The 26,918-nt window shown below is 40.0% G+C and overlaps 1 protein-coding gene across 1 annotated transcript; it reads right to left on the bottom strand.

The window, feature by feature from the left end:
- Window positions 1–22,633: 22,633 nt before the first annotated feature.
- Window positions 22,634–24,113, bottom strand: LOC139675843 (homeobox protein vent1-like). The gene is made up of 3 exons (XM_071563994.1): window positions 23,876–24,113; window positions 23,473–23,711; window positions 22,634–22,984 (listed from the first exon to the last, which is right to left on the bottom strand). The coding sequence occupies exons 1-3, from the start codon at window positions 24,111–24,113 to the stop codon at window positions 22,634–22,636; spliced, it is 828 nt and encodes a 275-aa protein (XP_071420095.1).
- Between the last annotated feature and the right edge of the window lie 2,805 nt (window positions 24,114–26,918).

The following is a 26,918-nucleotide window of genomic DNA, read 5'->3' as shown; positions in this document are numbered from 1 at the left end:
TTTGCTCCCCCAGTCCCCATCCTGCTGTCTGTCCACTAGAGAGGTGTGGGACGAGAGGTTGTCACTGAAGACTGAGCCAATTCTAGGATGAAATTTAGCTAGTACTTGTTAAAATTCACTGTTCTGAAAGCAGAAGTGCAATGCTTAGTGGCTTGTTTCGGGTTTACTGTAACAATTATCCCATGACACTAGTATTGCATAACCTTATTTAAACTAAGATCTGAAAACACATAACAAAAGCACCAAAATGAGGCCATAGAGCACACTATTTCAGAAAGAACAGACATTAAAAAAATAATGTTCTTCAAAAGCAGGCTAGTAGACTGTTTATCACAACCCCCAAATATTAGCAAGCAGTCTACAGCAAATATATCCAAGTTAGTATGCCCTAATGACCTAAGCATCATATTAACAAAACTTCACGTCCTGAAACATAAATTCTAATCATCACAAAGGGAATGTGTGTTTGAGAGCTTTTCAGAAGGTTTCAGCTACAGGTAGAAAAAGGATCTTCAAATATATGGAACAAGTCTGAATTTTATTCTTATTCTTCATTTTTTAAATTCTGCTGACTAACTGAAACTGAGCCTGAAGCAAGGATTTTAAGTCTGACTAAGACTGGGATGCTGCAATTTTGACATGTTGAACTTAGATGCCTGAATTAAACTTTGCTTTTAAGAATACAGGGTGAAAAATACAAAAATTGAACACATCCTTCTATCAGACTACAGAAAATTTGAATACATTGTATTTATACTCAAAAATTTTAGAACAAATAAGTCTGCTGAAGCATTACTTTAAAAACACAGTAAGTAAAATGTAACTGCCCATAATCGGTTAAAAACTGTTGACCTCTTCATATCCATAACTTCAACACTGTGTCATGCTGTTTTCACAAGAATGCTCTCCAAACAGTGTTCAAGGTTAATTTGGCTCTTACTCCCTCTGGCAGGGTAAGAAGATAATTCTGTCTCCTTGGTAATTTCTTTCTCAGCTTCTTTGATATCTGTAACTTGTACCAACCCTAAATGAAGTTTTCATATTTTGTCAAGGCTGCTTTTTGAATTTGTCTGTCTGTTGTATTTCTAAAGGTAATATTGATACTTCAAAGGATGTAGAAAAAACATTGTCTGCTTCTTGTTAGTGAGATTGCTGAGCATGTTTTATGTTTTATACAATGTTTTATCCAACATTGTAGGACAAGCTGCTGTGTTTCTCCATTTGTCTTTCAGAGTAATTAAAATTGAAGAAGTTTTACTTGAATCCGATCAAATATATTTGCCCCTGTGGCTGTGTAACAGATTAGGGAAAAACATAAATCTCTTTCTCACAATGTCAAACATTAAGATATAAATTAACTAAAGTTTTACTTTTCAGATCACATCCATCAAAAAGTGTATCATTCCTTGTATTACATTAGTAATTATACTGAATTAAGACTATTCTTATTATTATTCTAAGCATAAGCACGTAAATTTGTTTAATTTGGGGGATGTGATGCTTTTGGATACAGTCATCTCAGTTGTTAACAAAATTAATAGAGTCAAACTTAAACTAAGGACTAGACATACCAACAGTACTATCTGTTCAGAAATCCCTTTTATTAATGCACATTTTTCAAGTTAGAACAAGTTCCTAAATACTAAAATAGGAACTTTTGTTCAATGAACAGCACAAAAACTTTAGGGCCTGCTACTGTAAGTCAGCATAATTTCACCCCACAAATCTTTACTCATTCACAGCAGCTGAGGATCTGGTCTACAGGGCATGCATTACTTTGCATTTGAGGAAAACAGTCCAGATGTGCTACTGTCATTTACTCATCAGTCAGGAAAATACTTGAAGTACTGGAAATCTTGTGAGCCAATACACATATTTACAGGTGAAAGAAATGCTCACATTCTATTACCTGTAGGCATTTTTCCACACTCATCTGAGATGCATTCTTTTTACAAAATTTTACCCAATTGCAGTAATAATGTGTAATCCATATGAAACTATTGCAAACAAATTAAGCTGATCCACACTTGATAATGTTTTATACTAACAAGCGGCCTGTCAGTCGATAGACTGGAAGAGAACTACAACAACAATGAAGAAATAAAATAATAACAGAGGTTTTTATTTCACTGTGCTGTTTAGCATACATGACCTACTCCATTTTCAGTTGGAATAGAGACAAAACACGGTCTGGGGGGATGGCACACAGTGAGCAGTTACAAAGTTCTAAGACAACACACAGAAATTACTGTTATTCTGGCTGTTTACAATTTGAAAGTGTGGTTCTACAGCCAGGCCACCAATGTTGCTTTTATGAAAATGGGGAACCTTTATTTCCCCTTCTTTTTATTTGTTTTTAAAATAATCCCTTATTGAAAACTAACTAGTGAGTTGAACTAGGTTACAAAATGGTACATCAAAAGCCAGAGTCAGCACAGAAGAAACAGCAGAGACAAGTGCCTGGGACTCGGAAAATGCAAAGAGGTAGCTTAAGATTGTCTCAGCTGATGTCAAGAAACTGAATCTTTAGAAAGATTCAGAACTGACTCAATTAAGAATTTGCCCTAATAACCTTATCTTCCACCAATATCTTCTGCTAGATTTCCACAAAGATGAACAGTAAGATTTATCTTTCAACTTGCTGGATTCCCCACTATTACGGTGAATGCATTAGTACTTCAATTAGTGTACTAATGAAGCACAACAAATGAAAACAGCAAAGTCACCTACAAACAAAGTTAATTTGAGAAGAATTTTAGAAACTGTTCACACAGTCCTTTCTAAAGAAATACAAGGTGACGGTGCTTCAAATACTTCCATCACTTCAACCTTAAACACAACTTTTTTTTCCTTGAATTCAGTCAGTCTGCAGGGACTTAAAATGAAAATTATGTAAGAGTGTACTACATTGCTGAATTAATTGGAGTGATCCACTCGGGTCATGCAGAAAGACATAGCTCAGATGTGAGAAGCCAGAAATGCAAAGCTGTTTTTTGGAGCCTTCATTATACTGTACATACTTGTTAGAGATAAAAGGCATGAGGCAGCTTATCCCCCAAGTCATAATATGACAATAAGCTCAACAATCTTTTCCAGGGAACTGTTAACAAGTTGTTTGTCCTGTGAGAACACAAGGGAATTATCAGCTGCTCAGCTGTTTAGTCTGTTTCCTCACTGATAATCTGGGAAAGGCACCTGCATGCAAAAGCCTCTTGCAACCTTTATTTTATGCTCAAGATGGATCACTTAATAGATCCGTAATAGAGCACCACATTTTAGTTAAGAAATACCACTTTCAAGGGAGAGAATGACCAGCATCATCACATGAATAACAGTTCAAATTTAGCCGGCCCCAATGTGCAAAATTGAAACCAATGATTTTTATTTTCCCTTTAAGGATGCTGAGCTGGTACTTTGGTAGCCCAGAGAAATCTGCACTTTTAGACAACTCTGTACTACATAAGTGAAAAGTATAACTGTGTATGTTCAAGTTCTACCAATAGATCAGCCATACAAACACATAGCTAAGCATGAGTTAACAGCGTTCTGAAAGAAAATAAAAAGAGTAAAAGCCACACTTGTTAGGAAGAAATAAAATTAATCCCAAATAAAATATTTAAAAGAATAGGAGCCTTTACTCCTTTAAAGAGCAGTAGGAGGCAATTGAGGGGTAGGAAAATTTTTTAGGGTAGTTTCAAAAAATGCTTGTGTTGATTAATATATATCAAGTGGAACTTAAAATTAATCAGATGGAATACCTTAATTTTAAAAATTCTATTAGTTGTGTTGAAATTCTAATGCATCTGTACACTTAAGCTAGGTTTTGGTTTTGATTTTTAAAATACTGGCACTTCATATATTCCTCAGGAAAAGAGAGAAAAAAACCCACAAACAAATATTTTGGGGCTCCTTTCGTGCCCAGTGTTTCCACTGGGAATCTTTCACTGACTTCAGAACACACTGAATTAGATCTCTGAATATGAGTTTATTCCAGTTGATTTTCATAAACTGCTTTCTGCAGTTTGCATACAAACAACTTTTTTATGTAACTTGACCCAAAAAAGACACTTTTGAAGGCCAGCTACTGCATCTTGCATTCTTTTAGCAGTAAAGATGTTTGCCAGCTTCATTCTTTCAGACACAAAATATGCAAGCCTTCTTTCCAAAAGCTTTGACCATTGCCACTCGTGTCAGTAGCATATTTTTTATATTTATGCTTTGGTTATCTGGTCACATTTAATGGATCTTCACTTTAAGGCAATTCAATTAAAAACCCACAAAACAACAAAGAACAAGAACAAAACAAGACAAAAATACAATAATCCATCTTGTTACAAAATAAGAACTTGGGACTGGAAAAAGAATGCTTATTCTCTTTTGCTTATATAATGCTAATATAAATGGATTTTATGCAAATGAAGATTTTTTTACAAGGATCAATCACCAACAGTTTTATGTATTCGCTGCATTTTCCTGAAATGAACTTGCACTTGTCCTCTTTTTAAGCAAAATGTCTAAGACTTTAGCCACCAAACAGTGAAGTAATTGACATCCACAAAACAAACTGAACCTGGGCAGAACAGTGTTATATGAAACTTCAAAGCGCTGCATAGAAATATTATGTACATCTTCAGTACTTTTCAGTTATGTGTGTTTACCACAAATGCTACAAAATAGTAGTTTGTTTATATGTTTGTCCAGGTGAGTATGTTATGTTACAGAATAAATTACAAACTTAAAACCTGACTAATTTAAATTCAGCAGTTTTGTCTGCAAAGCCTTTGGCAGCTCTCCCAGGCATCTGTTAAGAGTGTGTGTTCATTTTTGTCTGGTGAATCACACAGGGAAATGCAGGGCTGTAGTTTCATTAAAAGGAGTTCAACATTGGAAAGAAAGACCCTGAATGGATTCTATTAGGCACATCACAGAACAAATGAAAATTTAACTCTTCCTCCACACGGTGAAGTACAAAAGAGAAGATGGGGAGTACGTTAAACCAATGAGACAAGTAGTCTCATCAATCAGTGCTGACAAATCACTCAGCATGATGAGCAACATGATTAGTCCCACAGCAACCTATCCATAAAGGTAATTTTTTACATACTGTGGCAGAGCTGAATTTTAACAAAAGATTTCTAGACAGCAACTCAAAAAGCTTTGCAGATGTATGAGCAAAGCCATGTTGTGGAGTAGAAAGACAAAGATTCTTGTTTGAAAAAGTAACAATTAATATTGTCATCCTTTTTTAATCAGAGGTACAAACCAACTTCTCAGTAGTGAACAAAAGGAGACAGGTACTGACTGTGTATGGAAGGCCTGGAAAGCAAAAAACATGCCTATATCACATAGTGCTTATGCCTTAGTCCTAAGAAAAACAACTCAGGCTACTGCAACCAAAGAAATCACCTTTAGAATATAGCAACATCAGTTCTTCAGAAAGTTTTTAAAGCTGTCTACAGAATGTACATTTAACTATGCCAAGCACTATGAAGGAGTATAATCAAAAGATAGAAACCTACTGAACTCACACATATAAACATGAAAACATACAAAATACAAAATTGCAAAAACACACACACATACGCACACAGAGCTGCTCACAAATGAAACTGTTTAAGGCTTTCATACTGATAAAAACAGAAGGTAAGACAGAGCTCTGGTGTAAACTGATGAAAAACATGTTCCAGAGCTTCATAAGCACTATAATCCACTCTTCTGAAAATACATTACAAGATAATTGGCATTTCTAGTCTCACTAACTCTAACAGCTCAGAGGGGTTTGAAACGATAAATATCCTGTAAGATACATCAGTACTACATAATTCATTTGACTATTCTCTTTTCTTTTTTTTTTTAACATCAGTTAACAATCCACAAGTTTACATATATGCATGAGATGAAATTCGCATGAATCTTTTTATAGGAAGTGGTTGTTAAATATTTATTATACCTAATTACACATACATCACAAAATATTGGAGACATCAATCTTTAAATCTGCATTAAAATTTCAGGCTATTTATTTTATAATAGCTACCAACTTTATGTGGCTTTCAAATAATACTTGAATGGAGTACAATTCAGAAAACATGCCTTGAGGTTAAAAAGTATTAGATCACCACTTTGTATTCAGCATCAAAACCAAAAGATTGACGAGCGTGTTCGTTTAAATTTTTTTCTAAAATTTCAAAGTTGCTTGCTCTATTTACAGTTCTGAATAAAACAGAGTTTAATAAAGGCTTAATTCTTCAATCCAGACCCAAACCAGCTTTAACTGTGTTCTTAAGAGAGACTTATGCATTACAAATCAGCTGCACCTGATGTCTTCCCCATCCAAAAATAAATTTTACCAAAAATCAGAAGACTGCTACTTCGCACACAAATAAGCAATCTTATTACTCTCAGTGAGAATCCTTATCAGAAACCTCAGACTCCACACCAGATTTCATTGAGATTTTCTGTGGATATAGGCCTTAACCAAAGCTTCACTCACCATCTAACAGCATTAGATGGCCTATCTAGAACTCAGGACTAGAGCATTAACAGCATCGACAGCCCAGCTGCTAATCCAGCAATGTAGTGTTCAATTCCCCAGGAAAACACCTTTTTCTCTCTCTCCCTGTCTCTCTCAGAACACCATACAGCAAAATCAAAAGTGGCAACTCCTCTGGCACCCCTATTTCATGAAAAGCTGTTGAAAACTGTTTGCAGCTCTAAACACTTTCTAGTTTTGTGTGGTGTAGTTTTCCTCCTTCCAAGGGATATAACTGATTGCAGGAAGAAAGTCCAGCAGTTTTGAAGTAAGTATTGCATATTATAAATTATAAAACATAAAGTATTTGCTTCAGGTCCCAACTAAGATGGCTTCGGGCCAGAAGCAAAGAACCTCTCTGAAGAAAAACTGAAAGAATCAATTGTATGTTTTGTAAAGATCTAAGAAAGATTCATACTAAACTGAAAGGCAGATCTTTTTTTTGTTCAAGATACTGTGTGCAAATCAGAATGTTATGACTGTTTCTTATAAAAGAAAGGAACAAGCTGAACCTGAGGTTATGAAATTAAAATTAGGAAATTAAAAAAACTGACATCTTCTGACACTGAAAGAGCACAAAAGGGGTTTCAGGAGTGTCTAAACATATAAATAAACAAACAGCATGTAGCAATTTGTATTGTGACTGCTTGTGACACTGTAGTTCTCTTAATTTGAACCAATTCCAAATAATTTTAGCTATTTGCTTCAGATTTCTAATATATAAAACAGAACATCTTTACATAGGAGATGCAGTTTAAGAGTGTAATTGAGGTCTTAAAAGAAAGACAATAACTTGAAAGTAAATGGTTAAAGAATTTGTTCGCAAATAGGATTAAATATGGTGAAAGATGTTTCCCAGCCTTGGCATCCAGCAGGGAGCCTCACTGGTGCCTGGATAAGCAGAGGAAAGCCTTGTACACAGACCTTGCTATCTCCCCAGTAAAGTCGTATTTGCAAGTGAAGGACATTGATACAGATTCTCAAAATAGTGTGCTGGGGAAAAAGGGGGTAGGTTAGAATGAAAACACAGCACAGACTTTGAGAACAAAAAGTTCTCTCACAGATTTACATTTTCCCAACTCTGTTGACGTATGTGAAAGAAAACACAGATGATAAATTCTTATTCCCAATGCACGTTTCAAGACATCACTGTAATTATTCCTATCAGTTCCGCTGTCTATTGCACTCCCATTTCTACCTCCCCCAGCATATGAACGATACTTTCCATGTTTTCAGAAGCACTTTTTGTGTACCCAATCTGCAGGTGCAGCAAATACCTTGGCAAGGGGCAAACCAATTATCACTTAAGAAAACAGTAACACTGTATAGTTCATACTTCTTCAAGGTCTCCAGTGAGCATAAATTCTCGTGAAAACGAAGTTACTGCACTTCAAGCATCAAGAGAGCGAACCAGGTATGTCCTATTGCTGCTTGTAGAGATCATTTTACCATATTTTATAATTTACAAACTTTTTTCTCTCTCTCATGCATTTGTTCTGTAATTCAAATAAGTATTTTCTCAGGTCTTAAATATAAAACCCTTGACTATTGTGCTATAGTGCAATATACTTAAAAGACGATATTATTACTAATTTGTAATTAATTTTCAGGTCAAGTCTAAGGAGCTGCTCTTCACTTTTTCTAAGAACTCTACACTTTCTTGTATGTATTTCAAAAAATGCACTGATGACTTTTTAACGTACTAAGTATTGTTAAATCTCTGCTGAATCCTAGGCATTAATGTTGGTTGTCTCACCCTTCAACTTCTGTTCTAGCCTGCACAGGTTTTTAGTAGCCTTATAGTTCAAAAGAAATTGTACTGTGTAAAGAATATAATTCATTTTTATTCCCCCTAATATCTACATTTATATTCCAGGTTTACTCTTGCCACAAGTGGAGTTCATCTTGATCTGGCTCGTTGTTCCTTTTTCCTATGCATATACTTCTTTGAGAACTACTTCTAAAGAGGTATAGGGCATGGGAAAATGGGGCAATTGAGGTACTTCACCCCTCATTTCAAACAGCATTGCCAAGACGACTCTAGAAAGGTATAGAGAAAACAGAGGTATGCAGAAATTAAAGGTAAATTTATTAAACTCCCAATTAACCATCAAAACCTGCATAAAAAGATACTGGTATTATTTCCTCTGATATAATGGCTAAATGTTGGTTTCATCTTAAAACATGATTTATTACAAGAGTAATCTTTTAAGCATTTATCAACTACATTATTAAAGATTTCACTTGGATTAATGTTCTGTCTAAAACTTGCATTGCTAAGAAGTTACTTCCATAGTCCTTATTCCTATAAACCTCCAACTGAAAATAATGAAAATACAGCCCCACAAATGCAAAACTGCAGCTCTTTCTCCCTGTCTCCCAGGTGCTGGAAATCAGTCTTCACTGAATGCAGTTAGTGCTGACTCAGGCGTAGAAAGCCCAGTCGTGCAAATACCCAAAGGGGCTGTCAGCAATGTACCATTTAGTCTCAGGACTTCATCCTTTAAGATCGTAAGTACCTTTTACACAATGTCTGCTTGTGTGACATTACAAATTCTTCTCTCATAAAACACAGACAGTTGATGGTAAATTAAATAATAAACATACTAATATTTTTCTTCTTTGACCCACAGGTGCCTTGGAGGTGGAAGTGTAGAAGCTCTCTTGGCTTTTATCCATTCAGTAGAAAAACAGACAATAAACACAACTTTTATGTTTCTGTCCTGTAACTTTTATTTACTTTAAATAGCAATGTATCATATGAATTCGGGGGGGGGGGGGGGGAGGAGATGGGGGAATGGTGGGGATACTGCTATTATGAAATAATGTAACCATATACAATGCACGTCAAATAAAAATCTAAATGTTTCAGTCACAGATCAGAAGTTTGTGTTACACTGCATCACAGTTTCTAAAAAGTCTCAAAAAGCTTTGGGCTTAGAAAAAGCACAAGAGGGTTCATTGCAAGTCATTTTACTCAGTGGTTATCATTGTGGTACATTATTCAATATTAAATAAATATTTTAACAGTTACTTTTCATTTATCTCTACCATAATAGTGTCAAAGGACTATCCTACTTAGATATCACTTTTTTCTTAAATTAAAAAGCAACTAAAATACATCCACAACCATATCTTTACTCACTGATTTCATATCAAAGCTTGTGGTAAAGGGGAACATGTGAGGGAAGGGACCTATTTTTATATTTAAAAAAAACACTGAATCTATTAACAGTCATTAAAATCAAGAGAACCTCCAGAACTACTGCACATAAAGGTGGGAAAAAGACATACAAAATAAACAAAATTATAAATAAATGAGACACAACAACCCCCATATAACTTATATTTTCTCATATTTCACATAAATCTCACAATAATGTCAAATAAAAAAAAGTATGAGAAAAGTGTGTATTTTACCTCTTACATAACAGACTGTAACAAATCTCAGATCCCTATGCAACAGCATTGCAACATGCTTTTCCTCCCGCCTTAAGACACAGAGTACACAGCATACACAATTAAAAACTAACAGGAATAATAATGTCATGTTGGCTATTACCAAAAAAAAAAAAAAAAAAAAAAAAAAAAAAGCTGTTCAGAGTTTGCAGAGATATCAATAAAAATATCAGGCCAAAGGTCAACCACATCAAATATGGCAGTAGCAAATTAAGCAGTAGGATTTTACTGAACAACATGAATGTCAACCAGAAGAGAATTTTATTAGGTGTGGGGGTTTTCTTTTAATTTAAAATTAATAATGAGACTATGTATAAAATGAACTTAGAACAATCAGATAAGCTACCTAAAATCAAACAGGAAACACAATGTTCACATTCCCTCACTGTATTATGGGAATAATTTCAGCTCATTTACAAAAACTCAGGGGAGAGGTGTATATGAACTGATGAACAAAGACCTCATTTTTTATATATAATTTTGAGTTTCCTTTTTTTTTTAAATGCTTTTGAAATCATTTAAGGAGAATAAATCTATTTCCCCCTCTTCTCAGTGTTACTGGTTACTTTCAGGGCTAAAGTCAAAATATCCCACCTTTCTTGCCTGAAGTCAAAACTTCACAAGCCATAACATACCTCTAATCGTTCTCAAACCCCATGTTTTTTATTAACTCCAAACACCAGTCTTTGTAAGCATATATAAAGTGATGAAACAACAGGACATATAATTGATAAAACTCAGGAAAGGTACTGGGACCAGATCTAGTTCATCTGGAGAAGGGATGGGACAATGACAGGATAGTAAAGCACAGACAATTTACAGGTGTTTTTACATCTATCCAGTTTGTGCTTAATCTCTCAAACACAAATCACAACTCTATGCTCAAACTCCTTCCTGAACAAGACTGAAGGGAGAGTAAAAGACATGATTAAAGTGCAGGTGGAGAGACCTTTCCCTTTTTCTTTGTGACACAGTGCAAGATACTCTACAATTATCACAAAAAAAAAATCTGATAGTGCTGATAACACCACCTCAAAACAGGTCTCTGGGATCTCAGAGAGTTAGAACACTCACTCCTGTCAAGTTTTGAGCTAGTAGAGAAAAGCTAGTCTTCAGCTGTCAGTGTAATATGCCATTTAGAAAAAAAATATTTTTCAATTGTCTCTTTTGTAGTTTACACACTGGGGGATACTGATAAACACTGTGGGGTTTAATTACATATGAAGCATTTTATTATATAAAAAATGGTGCAACAAAAACCCTCTCAAAAGTCAGGCCAAATTAACTGCATTGCAAAGGTTTTCATTATCACTGCAAGTTTTACAAGATACAGGGTGTAATAACTTTTTTCAGAAATCATGCCCTCAGTAACACTGCATTACACAACTAGTATCCTGCAGTTCCCATGACTCCCTATTCCTACTTTTCCTCCGCTGTGTCTGAGCTTCAAACAAGATCAGAGAAACAGCCTCCCCAAGAAAGAAAGAAAAAAAAAGACTAGCAGAGTGCTGCTTCCCCACTCCCACTGGAATTATTTCTCTGATCTGATTCATTTTGTACCTGCAAAACCAGTTACATTAGTATAATGAAAGAAGAGAAGTTGCTTAAGCTGGAAGAACAATAGGAACATCTTTGAAATGGCAGTTTGAGGGAAGAGATTTTACATTTCCTCTGCATGCGCTTTCTCTAACACATAAAATACCTGTGACAGACTTGCCCTAGAGAAAAATCATCTCCACCCTATTTCAAAGACTCACAGGTGCTTGCAAATTTAATTAATTTCTAAACAGCACTGGCATAAGTGGCAGTGGCAAAAAATTACAGAATCATGGTTTGTACTTACAAATACAGTTTTTGATACAAAACCCAACACAGCAGCAACAGACTCTACTATGAACTTTTACATTCGTTACTGAAATTAAAGCTAAATATTCAAATACTGTTCCAGCATCTACATGAAACCTGGGTTTTTTTAAGATGACAATAGGTTGATTTGATTATTCCCTGTCAATAAGAGAGGTGCAGTAGTACATGAAAAATTATGCAGATTAAACAGCTGAAAATGATGCTGAAAAAAAACAATCCTTCACACCTTTCTCCTCCTGATTACCTTGGGTCAATTCAGGCTAGTTGTCTGACCCTCAGCTAATTCTTGCCAAAGACATCTAGGAAGAGGAAAAATATTGGATTAAAAAAAACCCAAACAAACAACCAATAGGAAATAAAAACCAATACACCAAATAACTTAATATTTCTCTTTGCTAACTTTGTGGGGTTTTTCACTGCAGAACTGCAGTTTAATGATAATTTACATGCCACGCATGTGTGCACAGGGGGCAGGGAAGGAAAATATAAAGCAAAGCCTGACTCAATACCCTTCTTCAAATAGCTCAGTCTGGGGTTTAACCTGGTGGGTTCTTACTATAGCAAACAAATGACAAAGCACTTTAATGAATGAGCTCCTGTCGTTCCATCCTTCTTCAATACTCCAACCAGACACACAGCACTGAAGTCTTAGGTGTGTGTCAGTTCTTTTCCTCATGAAAATTTTACCGACATTTAACAAGCCCTAGGTGTACTCCCCCTCTGCCCCTCAGCAAACTAACTGAATCCAATCAGATTCCACACAGCGCCCAGAGGGGACCCGGCGGGATCAGCATTCTCCGAAGCCTTTCCCTGGCTGTGCACGCTCCGCTCTGCGCGGCGCTCCCCCTGCTGACACCGCCCGCACGGGGACGGGGCATGGACAGCGGGTACGGCGCGGCGAATCCAAGCAGGCTGGGTTTACAAAAGCAGACAAAAAGGAAAGAAAGGACTCAATATTTATGGAGCATATGGGCAGACAAGAGCTATTGCTGTGATGGAAGAATCTGGGGCCTTTAGGGATTTTCTTCCTGTGCTCTTCAGTTTCTGCAAGCCATCTGTTTCAATAGTACAACTCCCTTCAGAACTTGGGATCACAATGCTTGGACCTGTCAGCAAAATTAATCTCTTACCATTTTTGATAGTCGGCTTTGATACACGTCCACATTGTTTGTTTGTTTGTTTATTTATTTATCTATTTTTAAAAATTATCTTTGCAACAATTATGCAAGCTATTAGGAGCTCAAAAGTGAAAACATACTGGAATTATTCATAAAATCCGAAATTCATAGAACATGCATTACAATGTGTTCTGAATTCAGTCTTCTCAGTCCAGTAAATAACTACTTTTTTTTGCCCCATATTCCTCCTCCCTTCTGCAGGATCAAAGTCTCATGGTTATAGATATGGGAAGATGTAGATCGAGTGAAGAAGGGAAAGCAGACAGAAAAATGGAAAAAATACTACAATGCAATAAGAAAGGTTAATGACATAGCAAAAAACTGATTTATTTTTTTATTGTGCCTTATAATATGTCAAGGGGGTTAAATTAAGGTTAAGAGGTATTTGAATTTAGTTCAAAGCAAGCCTCCCCCAGTACCACAAGTCCTGACAGGCAGCAGCACAGGGAGAGGGCAAAGGGCACGGTCAGACACTGGGAGAAGGGGGCAGAAAGGAAGCCTTGAAAGTAGAAGTCATGTTCAAAAATCATTATTTACTTACTAGTGAGTTACATATGCATTTGCACACCAACCTAGTTATTACCTCGTTTTTCTTTCTGTGGTGACAGGTGACAGGACCCAAGGGAATGGCCTGAAGTTGTGTCAGAGGAGGTTTAGTTTAGATGTTAGAGAAAAAGGTGCTTCTCTCAAGAGAGTGGCTGGGCAGTAGAACAGGCTCCCCAAAGAAGAGGTCACAGCACCAAGCCTGACAGAGCTCAAGAAATGTTTGGACAATGCTCTCTCGGGCACAGGGTGTGACTCTTGAGGCCTGAGCAGGGCCAGGAGTTGGACTCCATCATGCTCATGGGTCCCTTCCCACTCAGCATATTCTGTGATACCTTAGTCTCTCTACCTGGAAAAAGTAAGCAATTATACTGATCATAAAGACACCTGTATTTACTTATATAAAGCAACAAACCCACTCACTACTATAAGGAATCATCCCATTTTTTCCTCTTTCCTTCCATGCTTCCAGCATTGCCCTGTGCAAGCTATAGAGCTCATCCAACTTTTCAGTGAGTGGATTTATCTTCTAGCTGTCAAAAAGCCATTTGCTTTTCTTTTCCTTTACTTTTTCCCCTGCTTCCTGCTAGCTTAGAAACCCAACTGGACTCCCTGATAGATCTGAGGGTTACCTAAACTCAGAATATGTGGGGAAAAGCACACCCAGGAAGAGGAATTAATCAATTCCCTCCAACAGCAGAGATGGTAGTTCTACCCAACAGGTTTCATTTAGATAGAGGTATTCCTTTGTATGAGTAGAAATTAATGTAACACAAAACATTTTTATCTGATGAATGTCCTTAATATTTGTTAAAATGGCTGAATTAACTTGTCTCTAGTGTTTCTCGTTGTTAGCATACTTACAAATCCTACTACAGCTTCTACACATTAATATTTACCATAATCAAACCAACACCAGAGGAATAATTTGCAAAAAATCATCCTCACAACCAATGCAATAACTAAAAACAATAACAACTATAAGACACTCCATAAAGTTATTTCATTGAGAGACTTAAACAGACAATAAGACACAACCATAAGTGATACCACATATTTCCTCTGAGGGCTCTGTCAAGAAAGGCTTTCATTAAATTGCAGCGGTAAAATATGAGTCAGTTACGGCTCCACTACACTTAACTAGTTACTATTTACATTCACAATTTTGATCATGGGGTTTGTAGTCCATGTGTTCATAAAAAGTGCTAATAATCAATGGAAAGTGGGATAAATGTTTCATCACAGGATCTGCCGAATGTTAATTGCTAACTAGAAATACAGGGCAATTACCTTTTAAATTGTAATTGCTCTCATGTGATGGTCTCTTATGATGTTACAATCACTCAATCAAAGTCCTTTGAATGGGAGCTTTGCCTCAGGCCATGCTCTGTATCTTAGGTAAGTTATCATAATAACACTCAACAGCACGAACATTAGCATTTTTAACAAATAATTCACTTCAAGTATACTATTTCTTGTGTTTATCACCTTTATAGCCACTGATACTCCCTCCTTTGGTTTTGTTGAGCTCCCTGTTTTGTCCTAACATTAAGCAGTGGAATAGTCTGACAAAAATAAAGTTTGTTATTAGTTAGGACGCCACCTCACCAAAATACATTAAATAAATAAATTGATAAATAGATAAATAAATAAACCCTGCACAACAAAACCTCAAGTCATGAAAGTTTAAATATTAGCTGAAGGGAACACAACAGAAAGATCTTACGGGGGAAAAAATCACATTAAATAATACTAGAAGTCTTTAATAACAAAATGAAACACACAGAGTTTCTAACATAGGGAAACACCATAGTTCTTTTTGAATTCAGTCACATGCCAAGACAGGAAAGTTTAGTCATTATGTCATCTATTCCTGCTTACAATAAGAGGGCCAGTGTCTAAAACATAAGCAGCCACTAGAATCACTTTAATTCTGTCTGCACGTGGTTTTCTGCTAACAGTTAAACCGAAATAAACATGTAATTGCCAATACATTTTATTTCCCCCAAGAAGCAGTAAAAGTCTTTAATGGTATGTCTGTTTTGCTTACAATTATAAATTAAAGCTACTAACATTGTTTTTAAAGTGATTGTATTAAATGTAAAAATATCCTCAGTGCAAGAATTCTCAAAGCAATTCTGACAGAAATCTGTGAAAGTTTTTATCACTAGCACATAAAGCCAAGGAGATTTGTCCACACTACCCCCTTTAAAAAAAGAGCTGAGCAATATGAAAATCCCTACTCTTAGTCTCTTAAATATAATTGCAAAACCAAGCTACTTCAGAGGATTTAAAGAGAAATTCTAGGAAGACTTTCTCAGATGATTCAGTACCATGAAAACGTTAGATAGGAAGCCACACAAACCTAACCATAGCATGATTCTGAAGGACTGCTTTCCTGAAAAAAAAAATTGTATTAGCATTCTGTGTCTTTTGAAGCTAAGGCTTTTCTCTTCAAAGTCGTTAAATTGATTATTCTAATCTAATCAGATAACAACATGATCAACGATCACAGGATTAAAAAAAATCCACCAACCCACGAGTTTCATTATCACTAAAATACAACCTGGCAATAATTTTGTTGTTTTAGACATTTGTTCATCTATTAAAATAAGCACAATAATAATTAACAACTAGAAACATTAGTATAACAAAAGAATGATTTGTTGGTAATCCTTCTGCTTAGATGTTACCTGCAACACTGAATAGATCACGACTCACTTCAGAAATGATCTATGATTTTATCATTTATCCAGATCAAACTTTACTTTCTCCAGGATTAGTCTGCAGGGTTTTAGGACTAGGAAACAAGCTAAGTAAGAATAAGGGTCCATTATTTGTATTGTTCACTTCAAACAAATCGTCTTGAACACCCCAGCAGTTTTCCCTATAACGTTATGTGAACTACGGGTTCAAGACCATATTCCTTGGTGTCGAAACAGACTACTTAGCAACAGGCTCCTTCCTCCGTTTTTGTTTAGTTTGCTTTGTTTCATTTATTTACTTTTAAGATCTATTTAATCGATCAAATGCAAAAAAAAAAAAAGCAAATGCAGAAGAGTAATCTGCAGAGTTTTCTGTAGTCCTGTACTTTTTTTTTTTCTGGCAAGGGGAGGTTGGGTTGGATTTGGCTTTTACTAAAAGGAAAAGATGTAACTTCTAACTTGCATCTTAATTGGTTTTAAGAGCTGCAAATTGCTGTGGGTGGAATCAGAAGCATATGAAGACAACACAACGGCCCCTCTCTGTTAGCTTAGTCAGAAAAGCTTTTCTGTAAAACATGTGTCATATCTACAAAGTCACCTTTTTACCTGGAAGCAAATATAGTCACCTACAAGAAGTGTCATGTTGATTATTAAAAAAAAAACAAAACAAAACACGGACTGCCCAAGTGGATATTCAAGAAATTTTTTTGTTTCCTCTTTACTACGTGGAAAACAAAATTCTTTGTAACAACAGCATAAGTACACGTGAAAAACATTCAACACCCGAGTCTAAAAATTTCTTACATATATCATTCTTCAGCATAGTTAACAAAAAAATTATGTAAAGGCCATTGCAGTTTATGGCAGAAAATAATATCCTTGCCTGAGAAAATACAGAAAATCTAAGAAGAAAGAGATCTGGAAGTGTAACATCTTACTTTTGCCATCTCACTACAAATATATCACCCTTCATAAAAGGTGACATGAATCTCTTTGAAGTTAAGAATTAGCATGTTGTCTCAAGCATGTTCAGCTCTGCGTGGAAGTTGGTTCATTATCTCTGACTGTATAAACTCAAGCAGTAGTGACTGTTTACTGAAACAACCTGTAAATGTGTTAGCCTGTGTTTGCAGAGGATAAGGACTGTGCCATCCCAGGCCCACTTCAGACCGTAAAAGTGGTTCTTTTCTCACCCTTATCTGAATCATCCTTGAACAGACTGCCTCTGAACAGAATTTACACTCCTCTTCTTTGATCTACTTCATAAGAACATCAGAACTGTTTACTTTGAAATGCACACATTTCTTTCTTGGGGTGCAGGATAAGGAGGTCACGTTTTAAGACATAGATAAATTCAAGAGACTAGCTATTTTCTCAGTGTTTCCTATCCTGTCCAATATCCTGACACATAACTGCTCATTACTGTCTTATTCCTAATAAATTGATAAGATTTAACTCAAATTATTCAAAACTGTACCTACTTTCTGCAAAGGGCCTAACAAATTGCCATGCTAACGCTGCTGTGCTCGTTTCAATCAGTCTCTCCACGAGGACTTAAAACCTCTGCAACAGTCAACTGAAGTCAGTAAGTACTTCAGAGGAGGATGAGAGTCTTAACCGCATCACTCTGCTTCATGGACAGGAACAAAATATTTAACCCTGCATTTTTCAACTAACTCTGAGCTCAAAGAATATCTGCCCACACTGACTTAAAAAAGAGCAGTGTGTTCCTCATAGGCATATTGGCAAGATACCAGTATCGGTGTTTCTCCATGATCCCTACCTGTCGAGGACTAGTTACTTGTTCCCATCTCCTTTGCTAATAGAAAAACAAGAGGATTCTTTCAAACCTTGCATCAAACAAACAAGAGGGGCTCAAAATGCGGGTGTAAGACTCATATAAAGGAGGCTTCTCTGTTATCGGTCCCTTCTGAATACTTGTCTTTCATACCAGGAGATAGAGGTTGAAAATCACGGGGCGGTTCGAGAGTCGAAGGCGCTTGGACAGCGCGAAGAGCACAGGCCGTGGTGCAATTCCCAGCACCTACGTGGTCAGGAGACGACTCCGCGCTGAACTTGGCGCCATGTCAGGCAGCCTTGAGTTCTGCTAACCGCTGCGCTCGGAGATTAGGCGGATGTAACAATCACCTGAGAGAGGAGATTAAAGCTCCTCTCAATGAGGTCCTTTGTCCTCAGCCTCATTTGATGCTTTGGGTCTTTTCAAACCACCTCGGAGTTTAAATGTTTGCCCCGACAGCCGGGGCAGCTCCAGTGAGAGCCGGCAGCACTGGGGGACATGGAGAAGGGGCCCTTCTCTGTGGAGTGGTTGGCCCGGAGCAGCCGCGGCACCGGCGGCCGGGAGAGCCCCGCGGTGCCCGGTGAGTCCCGCTGGGCCCGTCGGTCACTGCCCGCGGGTCGTCGGGGCGCGGCAGCCGCCGCTGCGGGACCGCCCGCGGGGTTCGGGGCCAGCGGAGGGAAGGGTCGCTCCCCTAGGCACCCCCTTTCTGTCCTCACAGAGGCGTCCCGGGACCAGGAGGCCGCGGACCGCAGCAGCAGCCCCGGACACGGAGCGGAGGCGGCCGGCGGCGCCGTGCCCGGGCGGCCCCGCACCAAGTTCTCGGCCGCGCAGCTGCAGGAGCTGGAGCGGAGCTTCCGCGAGCAGCGCTACATCGGCGCCGGCGAGAAGCGGCGGCTGGCGGCAGCGCTGAACCTCTCCCAGAGCCAGGTGAGCGCCGCCGGTGCCTCCGGCCCGCCTCGACCTCCGCCCGAGGCGGGGGGACGAGTCCTGGTAGAGTTGGTTGGCACCTCACGGTCACCGCTGGGACGGGGGCGCAGTGACAGTGACAGCTCCTGCAGGTGCGGCGGGTGAGCCTTTCAGAAAATGGGCTTAAGCAAGGATAACAACCGTGTCTCGGCTGGCACTGCTGTGTCCGCGGCAGCTCTGTGTCCACCAGAGACAAGGTGCAAATTCAAAAAGGTGAATGCAAATTCAAAAGGTGAAACTTCATGGTGGGGTAAAAAGACTTGCACAATCTCCACAACTTCAATTTTCAGGCTAATTCTTTCTCACTCAAAGTTACGTATCTACTCGATAGATACATTTCAGAATTTTCGAACAGAATTACCCGTGCCCAGCTCTTTTAGTCCCACTGCGGCAGTCTTGAGTTACAGCCCTGGTCCAAACCTGGTTAATTGTCTTGCCATCACGGAATGTTCATAGCTTGATTTCCCCTCATGCCAAAACAATCACTCTGCCCTGATGTTATTAGCCCTTAACTGCTAATGTATTCTGCTACTCTGACAGTAAATCTGCCTTCAGGATGTATTGCTTTATGGAAAAGGGACAACTGGGTTAGTTCTTTGTTCTTGTTCTCAGATAAAAACCTGGTTTCAAAATCGTCGCATGAAGTTTAAACGTCAGACCCAAGATGCCAGAATCGAAGCTCTATTCTCAGGCTTATTTTTGTCCCATCAGTGTTACCCAGATACGACTACAATCAGCTACTCTCATGGGATGAGTCTCAACGTTTCTACCTCTGCTGTGTGCCTTCACCCAGCTATTCAAAACTCTGCCTTGTTACCTTCGGTTCCAGCTCAATCTCTTCAGCAAGTTCTGTTAAATCCAGCTTTACTATTGCCTCCTGGCCCAAAATTGTCGTGTTACTCTTCTGTAATTCCAGCAGTGACTCTAACCGCTGAACATAAAAGACTGAGTTTCCAGCCATATCTTCCTTCTTGTTAAAAATGTCAAATGTGGCGTGTAATTTAAAAAAAACCACTAAATATCTTTATGAGTAACTATTTAAAACTTATTTTGTTACATTAAAAAGATTGATGATTCTATGAATTATTTTCTTTAACATAAACCCCGAAGTTTGATTAGAATACTGTAAGTGGAAGTGGATGACATGAAACGTCCCTTTATTCCTACAGCATAGTGAAGGCTATATAACTTATAATCGTGCAGAGTACTGTTTACACTGAAGTTTACATGGTAACTGTCATGCAATGGAGAACAGGCTTAAAAGCTTTGTCCAATTCTACCCGAGCGTGGGTTTTTAAGGAAAGATTCATGAACTACAGGAAATGCATTTAAATTAAAATGGTACAGAATGTAGCAAACCCTATGAGCAAAACTGAACAAGTTGCCCATTATTATATTTTATATGTATATTCTCCACCTGTTTTTTGATGGGACGTATTCCATTTATGCATTTAAAAAGAGGTGAGGCTAAGGAATCAGTTGTGAAGTATGTATGTTGATGTCAGTGTCAAGCACACTTGTAATTTAAATCTGCTTATGAAAACATTAGAATTGTTCACCAGTTCAAATTTCCTGAAACACTGTAAAAGAAAATATTCCGTATTTACTCTAAAGTTTCAACAGCCTTCCTAATTTTAAACTGCAGGATTTGTTTAGGCTTACTATCAGGAAGACTCAGGGCTGTTCCTTAAAGTCCCAAAGCAAGCTTTATAGAAAATGGCAAAGCTAGACCTTTAAGAGAATAATGAGAAACAAGAGACCTTGCATCAGCATAAAGCAGCTGCAGAAAGTGTGACTACATCTCCTTCCCTGATCCAGACCATTCTACCTTGCTCACTAGGTGATGGTTAGACTACTCTGCAATTGTAAGGAGGGAAAAAACAATACACTCCCTCCTCCTGCCAAAATAAACTGACTCCCCAAAAACCAACAAAAGAACCTCCAAAACCCACCAAGCCCTCCATTTCTTTGCTCATAAGTGGAAAAAAAAAAGAGAGAGAAAAAAGTCCTACAACAGCTTTGTGTTACGCATTCCCCTATCTCCTCTCCTCCTTCCTCCCCTCCCATACCACATTCCACCCTCCCCACCTTCGAGTTGTGCTGTGGGGCTTAAGGACTGCAAAGTTGAAATCAGTCTTTGGTAGACAATGGGGAGGAGGGAAGGCTGGGAGACACTTGCAGGAATTTTCCCCACCACACCCCTTCTCAGTGCCCCACCAGGGCAGCACTGATCCGAGAGGGAGCTAAGCAGCTGAAGGGACAACCTGTGCATTTCTCAGTCACTGTGAACTCTTCAGCAGAAAATTCCCTTTACCCCTTCCAAGTAATTTTTTCACAAGTGAGAAACTCCTAGGCTATTAAATCGAAACTCGACTCACTGAATTAGCGGGTGAGGGAGGAATTTTAGACTACAATGCAGCAATCAACTTAATGTATTTAAAAGACCTTTCAGGTGAATTAACGGTACTTCATTAAAATCTAAAAGATCAAAAAGTGTTATCTAAGCACTTTTAGGAGAGTACTGAAAACTGATCCCAGGATTTAGAAAAAAAAAATTGCTAAAGCAAAAACTTGAACCCTTTACACGTTAAAAGGGAGTAGCCCAAATTAATAAAAATGTTCAAAATACGCAACTAAATTTGGTATTCAGTGATGAGACAAAGGACATATTTGCAGGTTAAAATCCCATTCAGACAATATGGCTTTGAACTGAACACTTATGCTCTTAATATTTTTTGCCAAGCAATTGTTTCAGCAATTGTAAAACTTTAAATAGGAATTAAACAGATCAGGCCTTCTCTATGGAATTTTAAAGACACATTGACCTAATTAGTATTGGTAATTAACACAGCTGTTGGCTTCACATGGAAGATGGAATTGGAATTGTAAAGCAGTAATTTATTTATATTCAAAGAGAAACTCACCAACAGCTTATCCTTTCTCCTGGAGGATGCATTTAGCCAAAAGCATAGTGCAATGCACTTGGGTAAGATTGCCTGTGTCCAGGCTACCAAACACACTTACCAACAAGACCATATGTCAACAGCTAGGAAAGTCAAGATGTATTAAAACATCTAAATCCACTACCAAAAACAGGAGGACAAGTGACCATTGATGTTTACATTGCACAAATACCTTTATGGAGTTGACACAGGTAATATTCAGATTTTATTTATAAATACACATTTATAGAAATGTATGTGGAGATGTGCAATGAAAACCGTTTACTTAACAAACTTCAGACTAAACTTAGTAACTTTGCATCATCGGAAATTTGCTAAAAACATGTTTCTGTCACATTTCTGTCTCCAGTTTCATTTCAGCATGCTTCAGTTTTTTGACTGAAGAGAGCAGACTACCAGTATTCGTAAAATTAATAAACTGTGGGGGAAAAGCAGAAGTGACAATGCATCCAATATTTTAAATATTAATTATAAAATATAAAATAATTCATTTTCACATTTAACTTAAAATAATAAAGACATATTCTTCCAAATCAGACAGGGGAATGTGAGCATGAAATACATTACAGCATACAATGGTTTTCCTCTTTGCTGCCAGCCCCTTCTCTTTTTCACTATAATGCTTATACAGGGTGGCACTGATTGTCCATTTTGTTCTGAATAACTGGATGGAAAGAGGAATGAGGAATAAAGTGTTGATGGTAGTACGGCAGCTCACTGGCCATGAAGTTGTAGGTGCTTTGTGATGCATCGTATCTGGGAAAGGAGAAGCTGAACTGCACAGCAGGCACCGGTGGAAAAGGCAGGAGTCTCTGATGCTGAGGAGCAAAGGGATAGTGGAGACCATCCTGAAACAGACCTGGTGAGGTTCCTGGGGGGTAGCTGTAGAGCGGAGCGGGAGACACGAGGCTGTGCTGGTGGTCCTGGATCTGCCTCTTCAGTTTCATCCTTCGGTTCTGAAACCAGGTCTTGATCTGAACAACAAAAAGAAGGTGGTGAGAGGATGGAAGAGACAAAGCAAGGACATTGCTTAAAAGTAACATGCAAACTATGAACAACTACATCTCATCTGCTTCTACCATTTTGCTTCAGTTGGAATTGACAGAGGGCAGAGGACCTGCGGGATGTAGAGAAGTGTGTCTGTGTTCAGCGATTTTAAATTAATCACTTTGAATCTTTAAGACCATATATGACCTTTCTAAGGTGTAAGCAAATCGCTGTATATGCAGGACAGCTTACTTTACTAAGAAATAAAGCAACCTTAGTGCCTTCCAGGTAGAAAGTGCCCCAAATTTCCAGTAATCCTAACTCGTTAATCTCTGCGGGATCCCACAGCCCCTGTTAAACGCAGCTGAAGAGCGCTACGTGTCTTAATCACAGGAAAGGCCCATGCAAAATCGCCGCCCCTGGGTGCTCCTGCCCTATGGGGCCGGGAGGGATCCTCTTCTCCCGAGGGACTCACCTGGATCTCCGAGAGCTGCAAGGCAGCCGCCAGTTTCCTCCGCTCCGTGGCCCCCAGGTACTTCTGGCGCTGGAAGGTTTTCTCCAGCCGGCATATCTGCTCCGAGGTGAAGGCCGTCCGCGCCCGCCGCTGCCGCCCGCGGGTCCCGCCCGCCGCCGCCGCAGCGGAGCGGTCCGCGCCCGCACTCTCGCTCTCGTAGCCGGAGGACTCTTCAGCGCTCAGCCAGCCGCCGTCGGGGGCTGCACAGGAGGAAGGAAGGGGAGGGGGTGAGGCCTCTTGCCCGCTTGGGGTAGTGCCTCCGCCTCCCCTCTTCCCTGACAGTTCGCTGCAACGACGGGGGTCGAGGTCCCGCGTGTGTCCCCAGCTCGCTCCCCCCCTTCTCCCTGTTCCCCTCTTCACCCACCTGACTGCGACGGGCCCGGGTCGGCGGTCTCCATGGGATCGTCTGGGCTCCGCTCTGCCGTGCAGGGCTCGCTGTCTGCGGGCTGGCTCGGCTGCGGGTCGCCCCGTCGGGGCTTGGCTCTGACCAGGAGTCGCGCACTGCCCAGCGAGGTGGGGGCGCGGGGAGGGGGCGCGCAGCAGATGTGGGGCCTGACCCCGTGGGGCTTGGTCTCTGCCGAAGCGATTTGGACCTGGCTCATGGCGGTGAGGTGCTGGGTGATCGTCGGACTCGGCCCGCTCTTATATGGGCGCTCCTATCCCTGGCGGGTAGTTTGTAAGTGTGAACCCACATCAAAGTGGGAATCGAGCAGAGATAACAGCTACCAGCGAGGAAGAAAGTTCACACGTCTGGCAAATGTCTACAGCCCCTGGCTCCAGCGTGTCTGTGGGGCCAGGGAGACCCCCTTGAAGTGCAAACCTGACCGTCTCCCCTGGAGAGCGGGGCCCGGGCAGGTCCAGCCCCAAAAACGGGCGTTTAAAGACACCGTCGGTGCCGGCAACTGTGCGATTTTAGCTGCTCCGTTTTCAGTCACTGGGTCTCACATTGGACTGATGCCCAAAACGAGCCCCGAGATGGCCATTGGGACCGGGATGAGGGATAACGAAATTTGGGCAGGGCCTGCCAACCCCAGCGTCGGGTACTGCACCTCCGAGGGGGTGCAGAGACCGGCCTCCCCGGGAGAAGCCCTGGGAGGCCGCTATCAAGAAGTCTCTATTCCCCAGGCTAAGCCCTCACTCCCGGGGACCAGAGCCAGGCTGGGGGTTAGCAGGGCTGCGGGCCTTCTCAGCTTGAACTTGGCGCCGTCTGTCTAGCCAGAAAGCAACCCATCTCCCGAATCGTTTAGTGATCAAAGCTCCAAGTGAGCAGCGGAGCTCGCACCTCATCAACTTCATACTATCCCAATCCACAAGTCGCTTCTGGAGAAGGACGATGCCCTCGTAATGCAGGGAGGACACCAAACCCTCCAGCAAAACTTGGTTGGGCAAAGGAGCATCTTGGCAGCCCCATTTTCGGGCTTTTCTTATGTTCACTTTCCATCGGGCTTTTAGTTACATCCGTGGAAAACTGCACCGACCATAACTGCACTGGCCGTAGCCATACCTGAATAACACATATTCTAACCCTTGATGCTTTCTAAAGATAAGTCGCAGGGATCGCCATTCCTGTAAATGCCTAATTGAACTTGGCAGGACCTTAATTTCAATGGGGATTCCAAAATCCTCACGACCCAGACGAGTGGGCACCATAAACCTGGATCTAACAGGGCAGAAGCTTGTTTCTTTCTAAAAAACAGCAATAATCTAGGTTCCCATACCAAACCCCAACCAAACCAACTTCCCAGTTTATTATAAAAAGCCATTTTTTGGGGAAAAAATCATATTCTGCTACCCATTTTCATTGTCTCAAGTGTTCTCGTAACTCCATGGCTGCGGGCATGGACAGTACATTATCGACCCCTCCCGACCCGACAAAGGCGGCTTATCCCCACACTAGCCCCAAGGGAGGGATAAAGCCCAGACACCAGAGCAATGCAAAGACCTTACCAAGCCCACAGCCCAGGAGCTGGATTCCTCCTGGAGTTTTCCTTGCAACACCAGCCCCTAAAGGCAGAGCTGGGAGAGGCTGTTCTTGCCTCGGCACAAGCCCAAGAGAGAGTTTGCCCTGCTCGTTGAGGGGTGCTGGGCACAGCCACTAACGGAGGTTTGCTTAATGCTGGCACAAGATGAGCATTTTGGCTGGTATGCACGAGCCAGCGAAAACATCCAAACAGCTGAATACAGCTGGAGACCAAGCGTCCCCTCGCCGGGTCAGAACCATATACCTCTGGGTGCCACTGTCGCAAACAAAACCACCATAACAGGGGAACATTTAAACCCTAGGCACGTTTCAGTCAAGCAGGAATAGGTCACTCACTGTTCCCTAAGAGAACTAAGTGCCTGAACATTAATTTTAATAACTTCAGGATCTAATAACTATTCCTGAACTATTCCACCTGTATATGGCCCCTTTTTTTTCTGAAGCAAATGCTCCATTATACTCACTATGTCCATCTTATTTCAGAACAACCATTTCTGAATAACCTCATGTGTGGGTAAATCCAAGGAGAGAAACTCATGCTTTGCCACATATAAACTCATCCTCAGCAAGTTGTCCTTTGCAAAGCAGCGTGCATTATCTGCACAGCCTGACTGCCTCATCAAAAACAAGTTTAGAGGTAATACCTGAAAACCACTGGGATTCAGGAGCTCCTAAAGTGAGCACGTACAGCAAGAAGCGTGTCCCTGCTGCTTCCACCAGGACAGCCTTCGCCACCGTTTCTGCAGCAGAAGAAAGCTATGCCAAGCCAGGCAGCCTTGAATCACCTGTGCCCTGCAGTCCCCTCACCAGGACACAGAGACACCCAGTGACCACCATCTAGGGAGAGACACTTCATTCCCAGCTGCCAAAATTAAACTAGACATGAGATAGTCATTCAGTGCAGTGCCCAAAGAGACCAACATTGGCATTCATACATTACGTGTCTTATAGAAGGAAACTATTATTAACTCTGAAGACCTGTTGTCATTTCCCCTTCTCACTTGGCTGAGAACACAGAAAAGCAGCTGACCTCATCTGCTGTTTGCTGAAAGTCAATGAAAACTGATTGTTTCTTATTAGACTCCCATCTGAATTACCTGTTTAGGAAGATATTTATACCCAGCTATAGGATCCTCCCACTCCGGATGAATGTAGCTGCATCTGTGGACCACAAAACCCTGGAACAGATGGGAGAAGTGTGAAAGGTGTTATGTGACTATTGTAGCTCCCATCAGGAAGAGGTGACAGCTTGAGAAACTTGAAAACTTTAATGACCCTGGACCCTGGGTGGATAGAGGCCCTGCAGCTGCAGTTAAATCTTCCCCTCATCTTGCAGAAATACAGTGCTCATAAGAGAGACAAATTTAATTTCTTTTGTATCACTTGATATTTTGAAAGCATTTGATTGATGTCATATATAACCATG

The sequence above is a fragment of the Pithys albifrons genome, chromosome 9 (assembly GCF_047495875.1).
Source record: "Pithys albifrons albifrons isolate INPA30051 chromosome 9, PitAlb_v1, whole genome shotgun sequence".
In the NCBI taxonomy this organism is placed as follows: domain Eukaryota; kingdom Metazoa; phylum Chordata; class Aves; order Passeriformes; family Thamnophilidae; genus Pithys; species Pithys albifrons.
The sequence above is the reverse complement of the archived record's forward strand: the minus strand, read 5'-3'. Positions and strand labels throughout refer to the sequence as shown.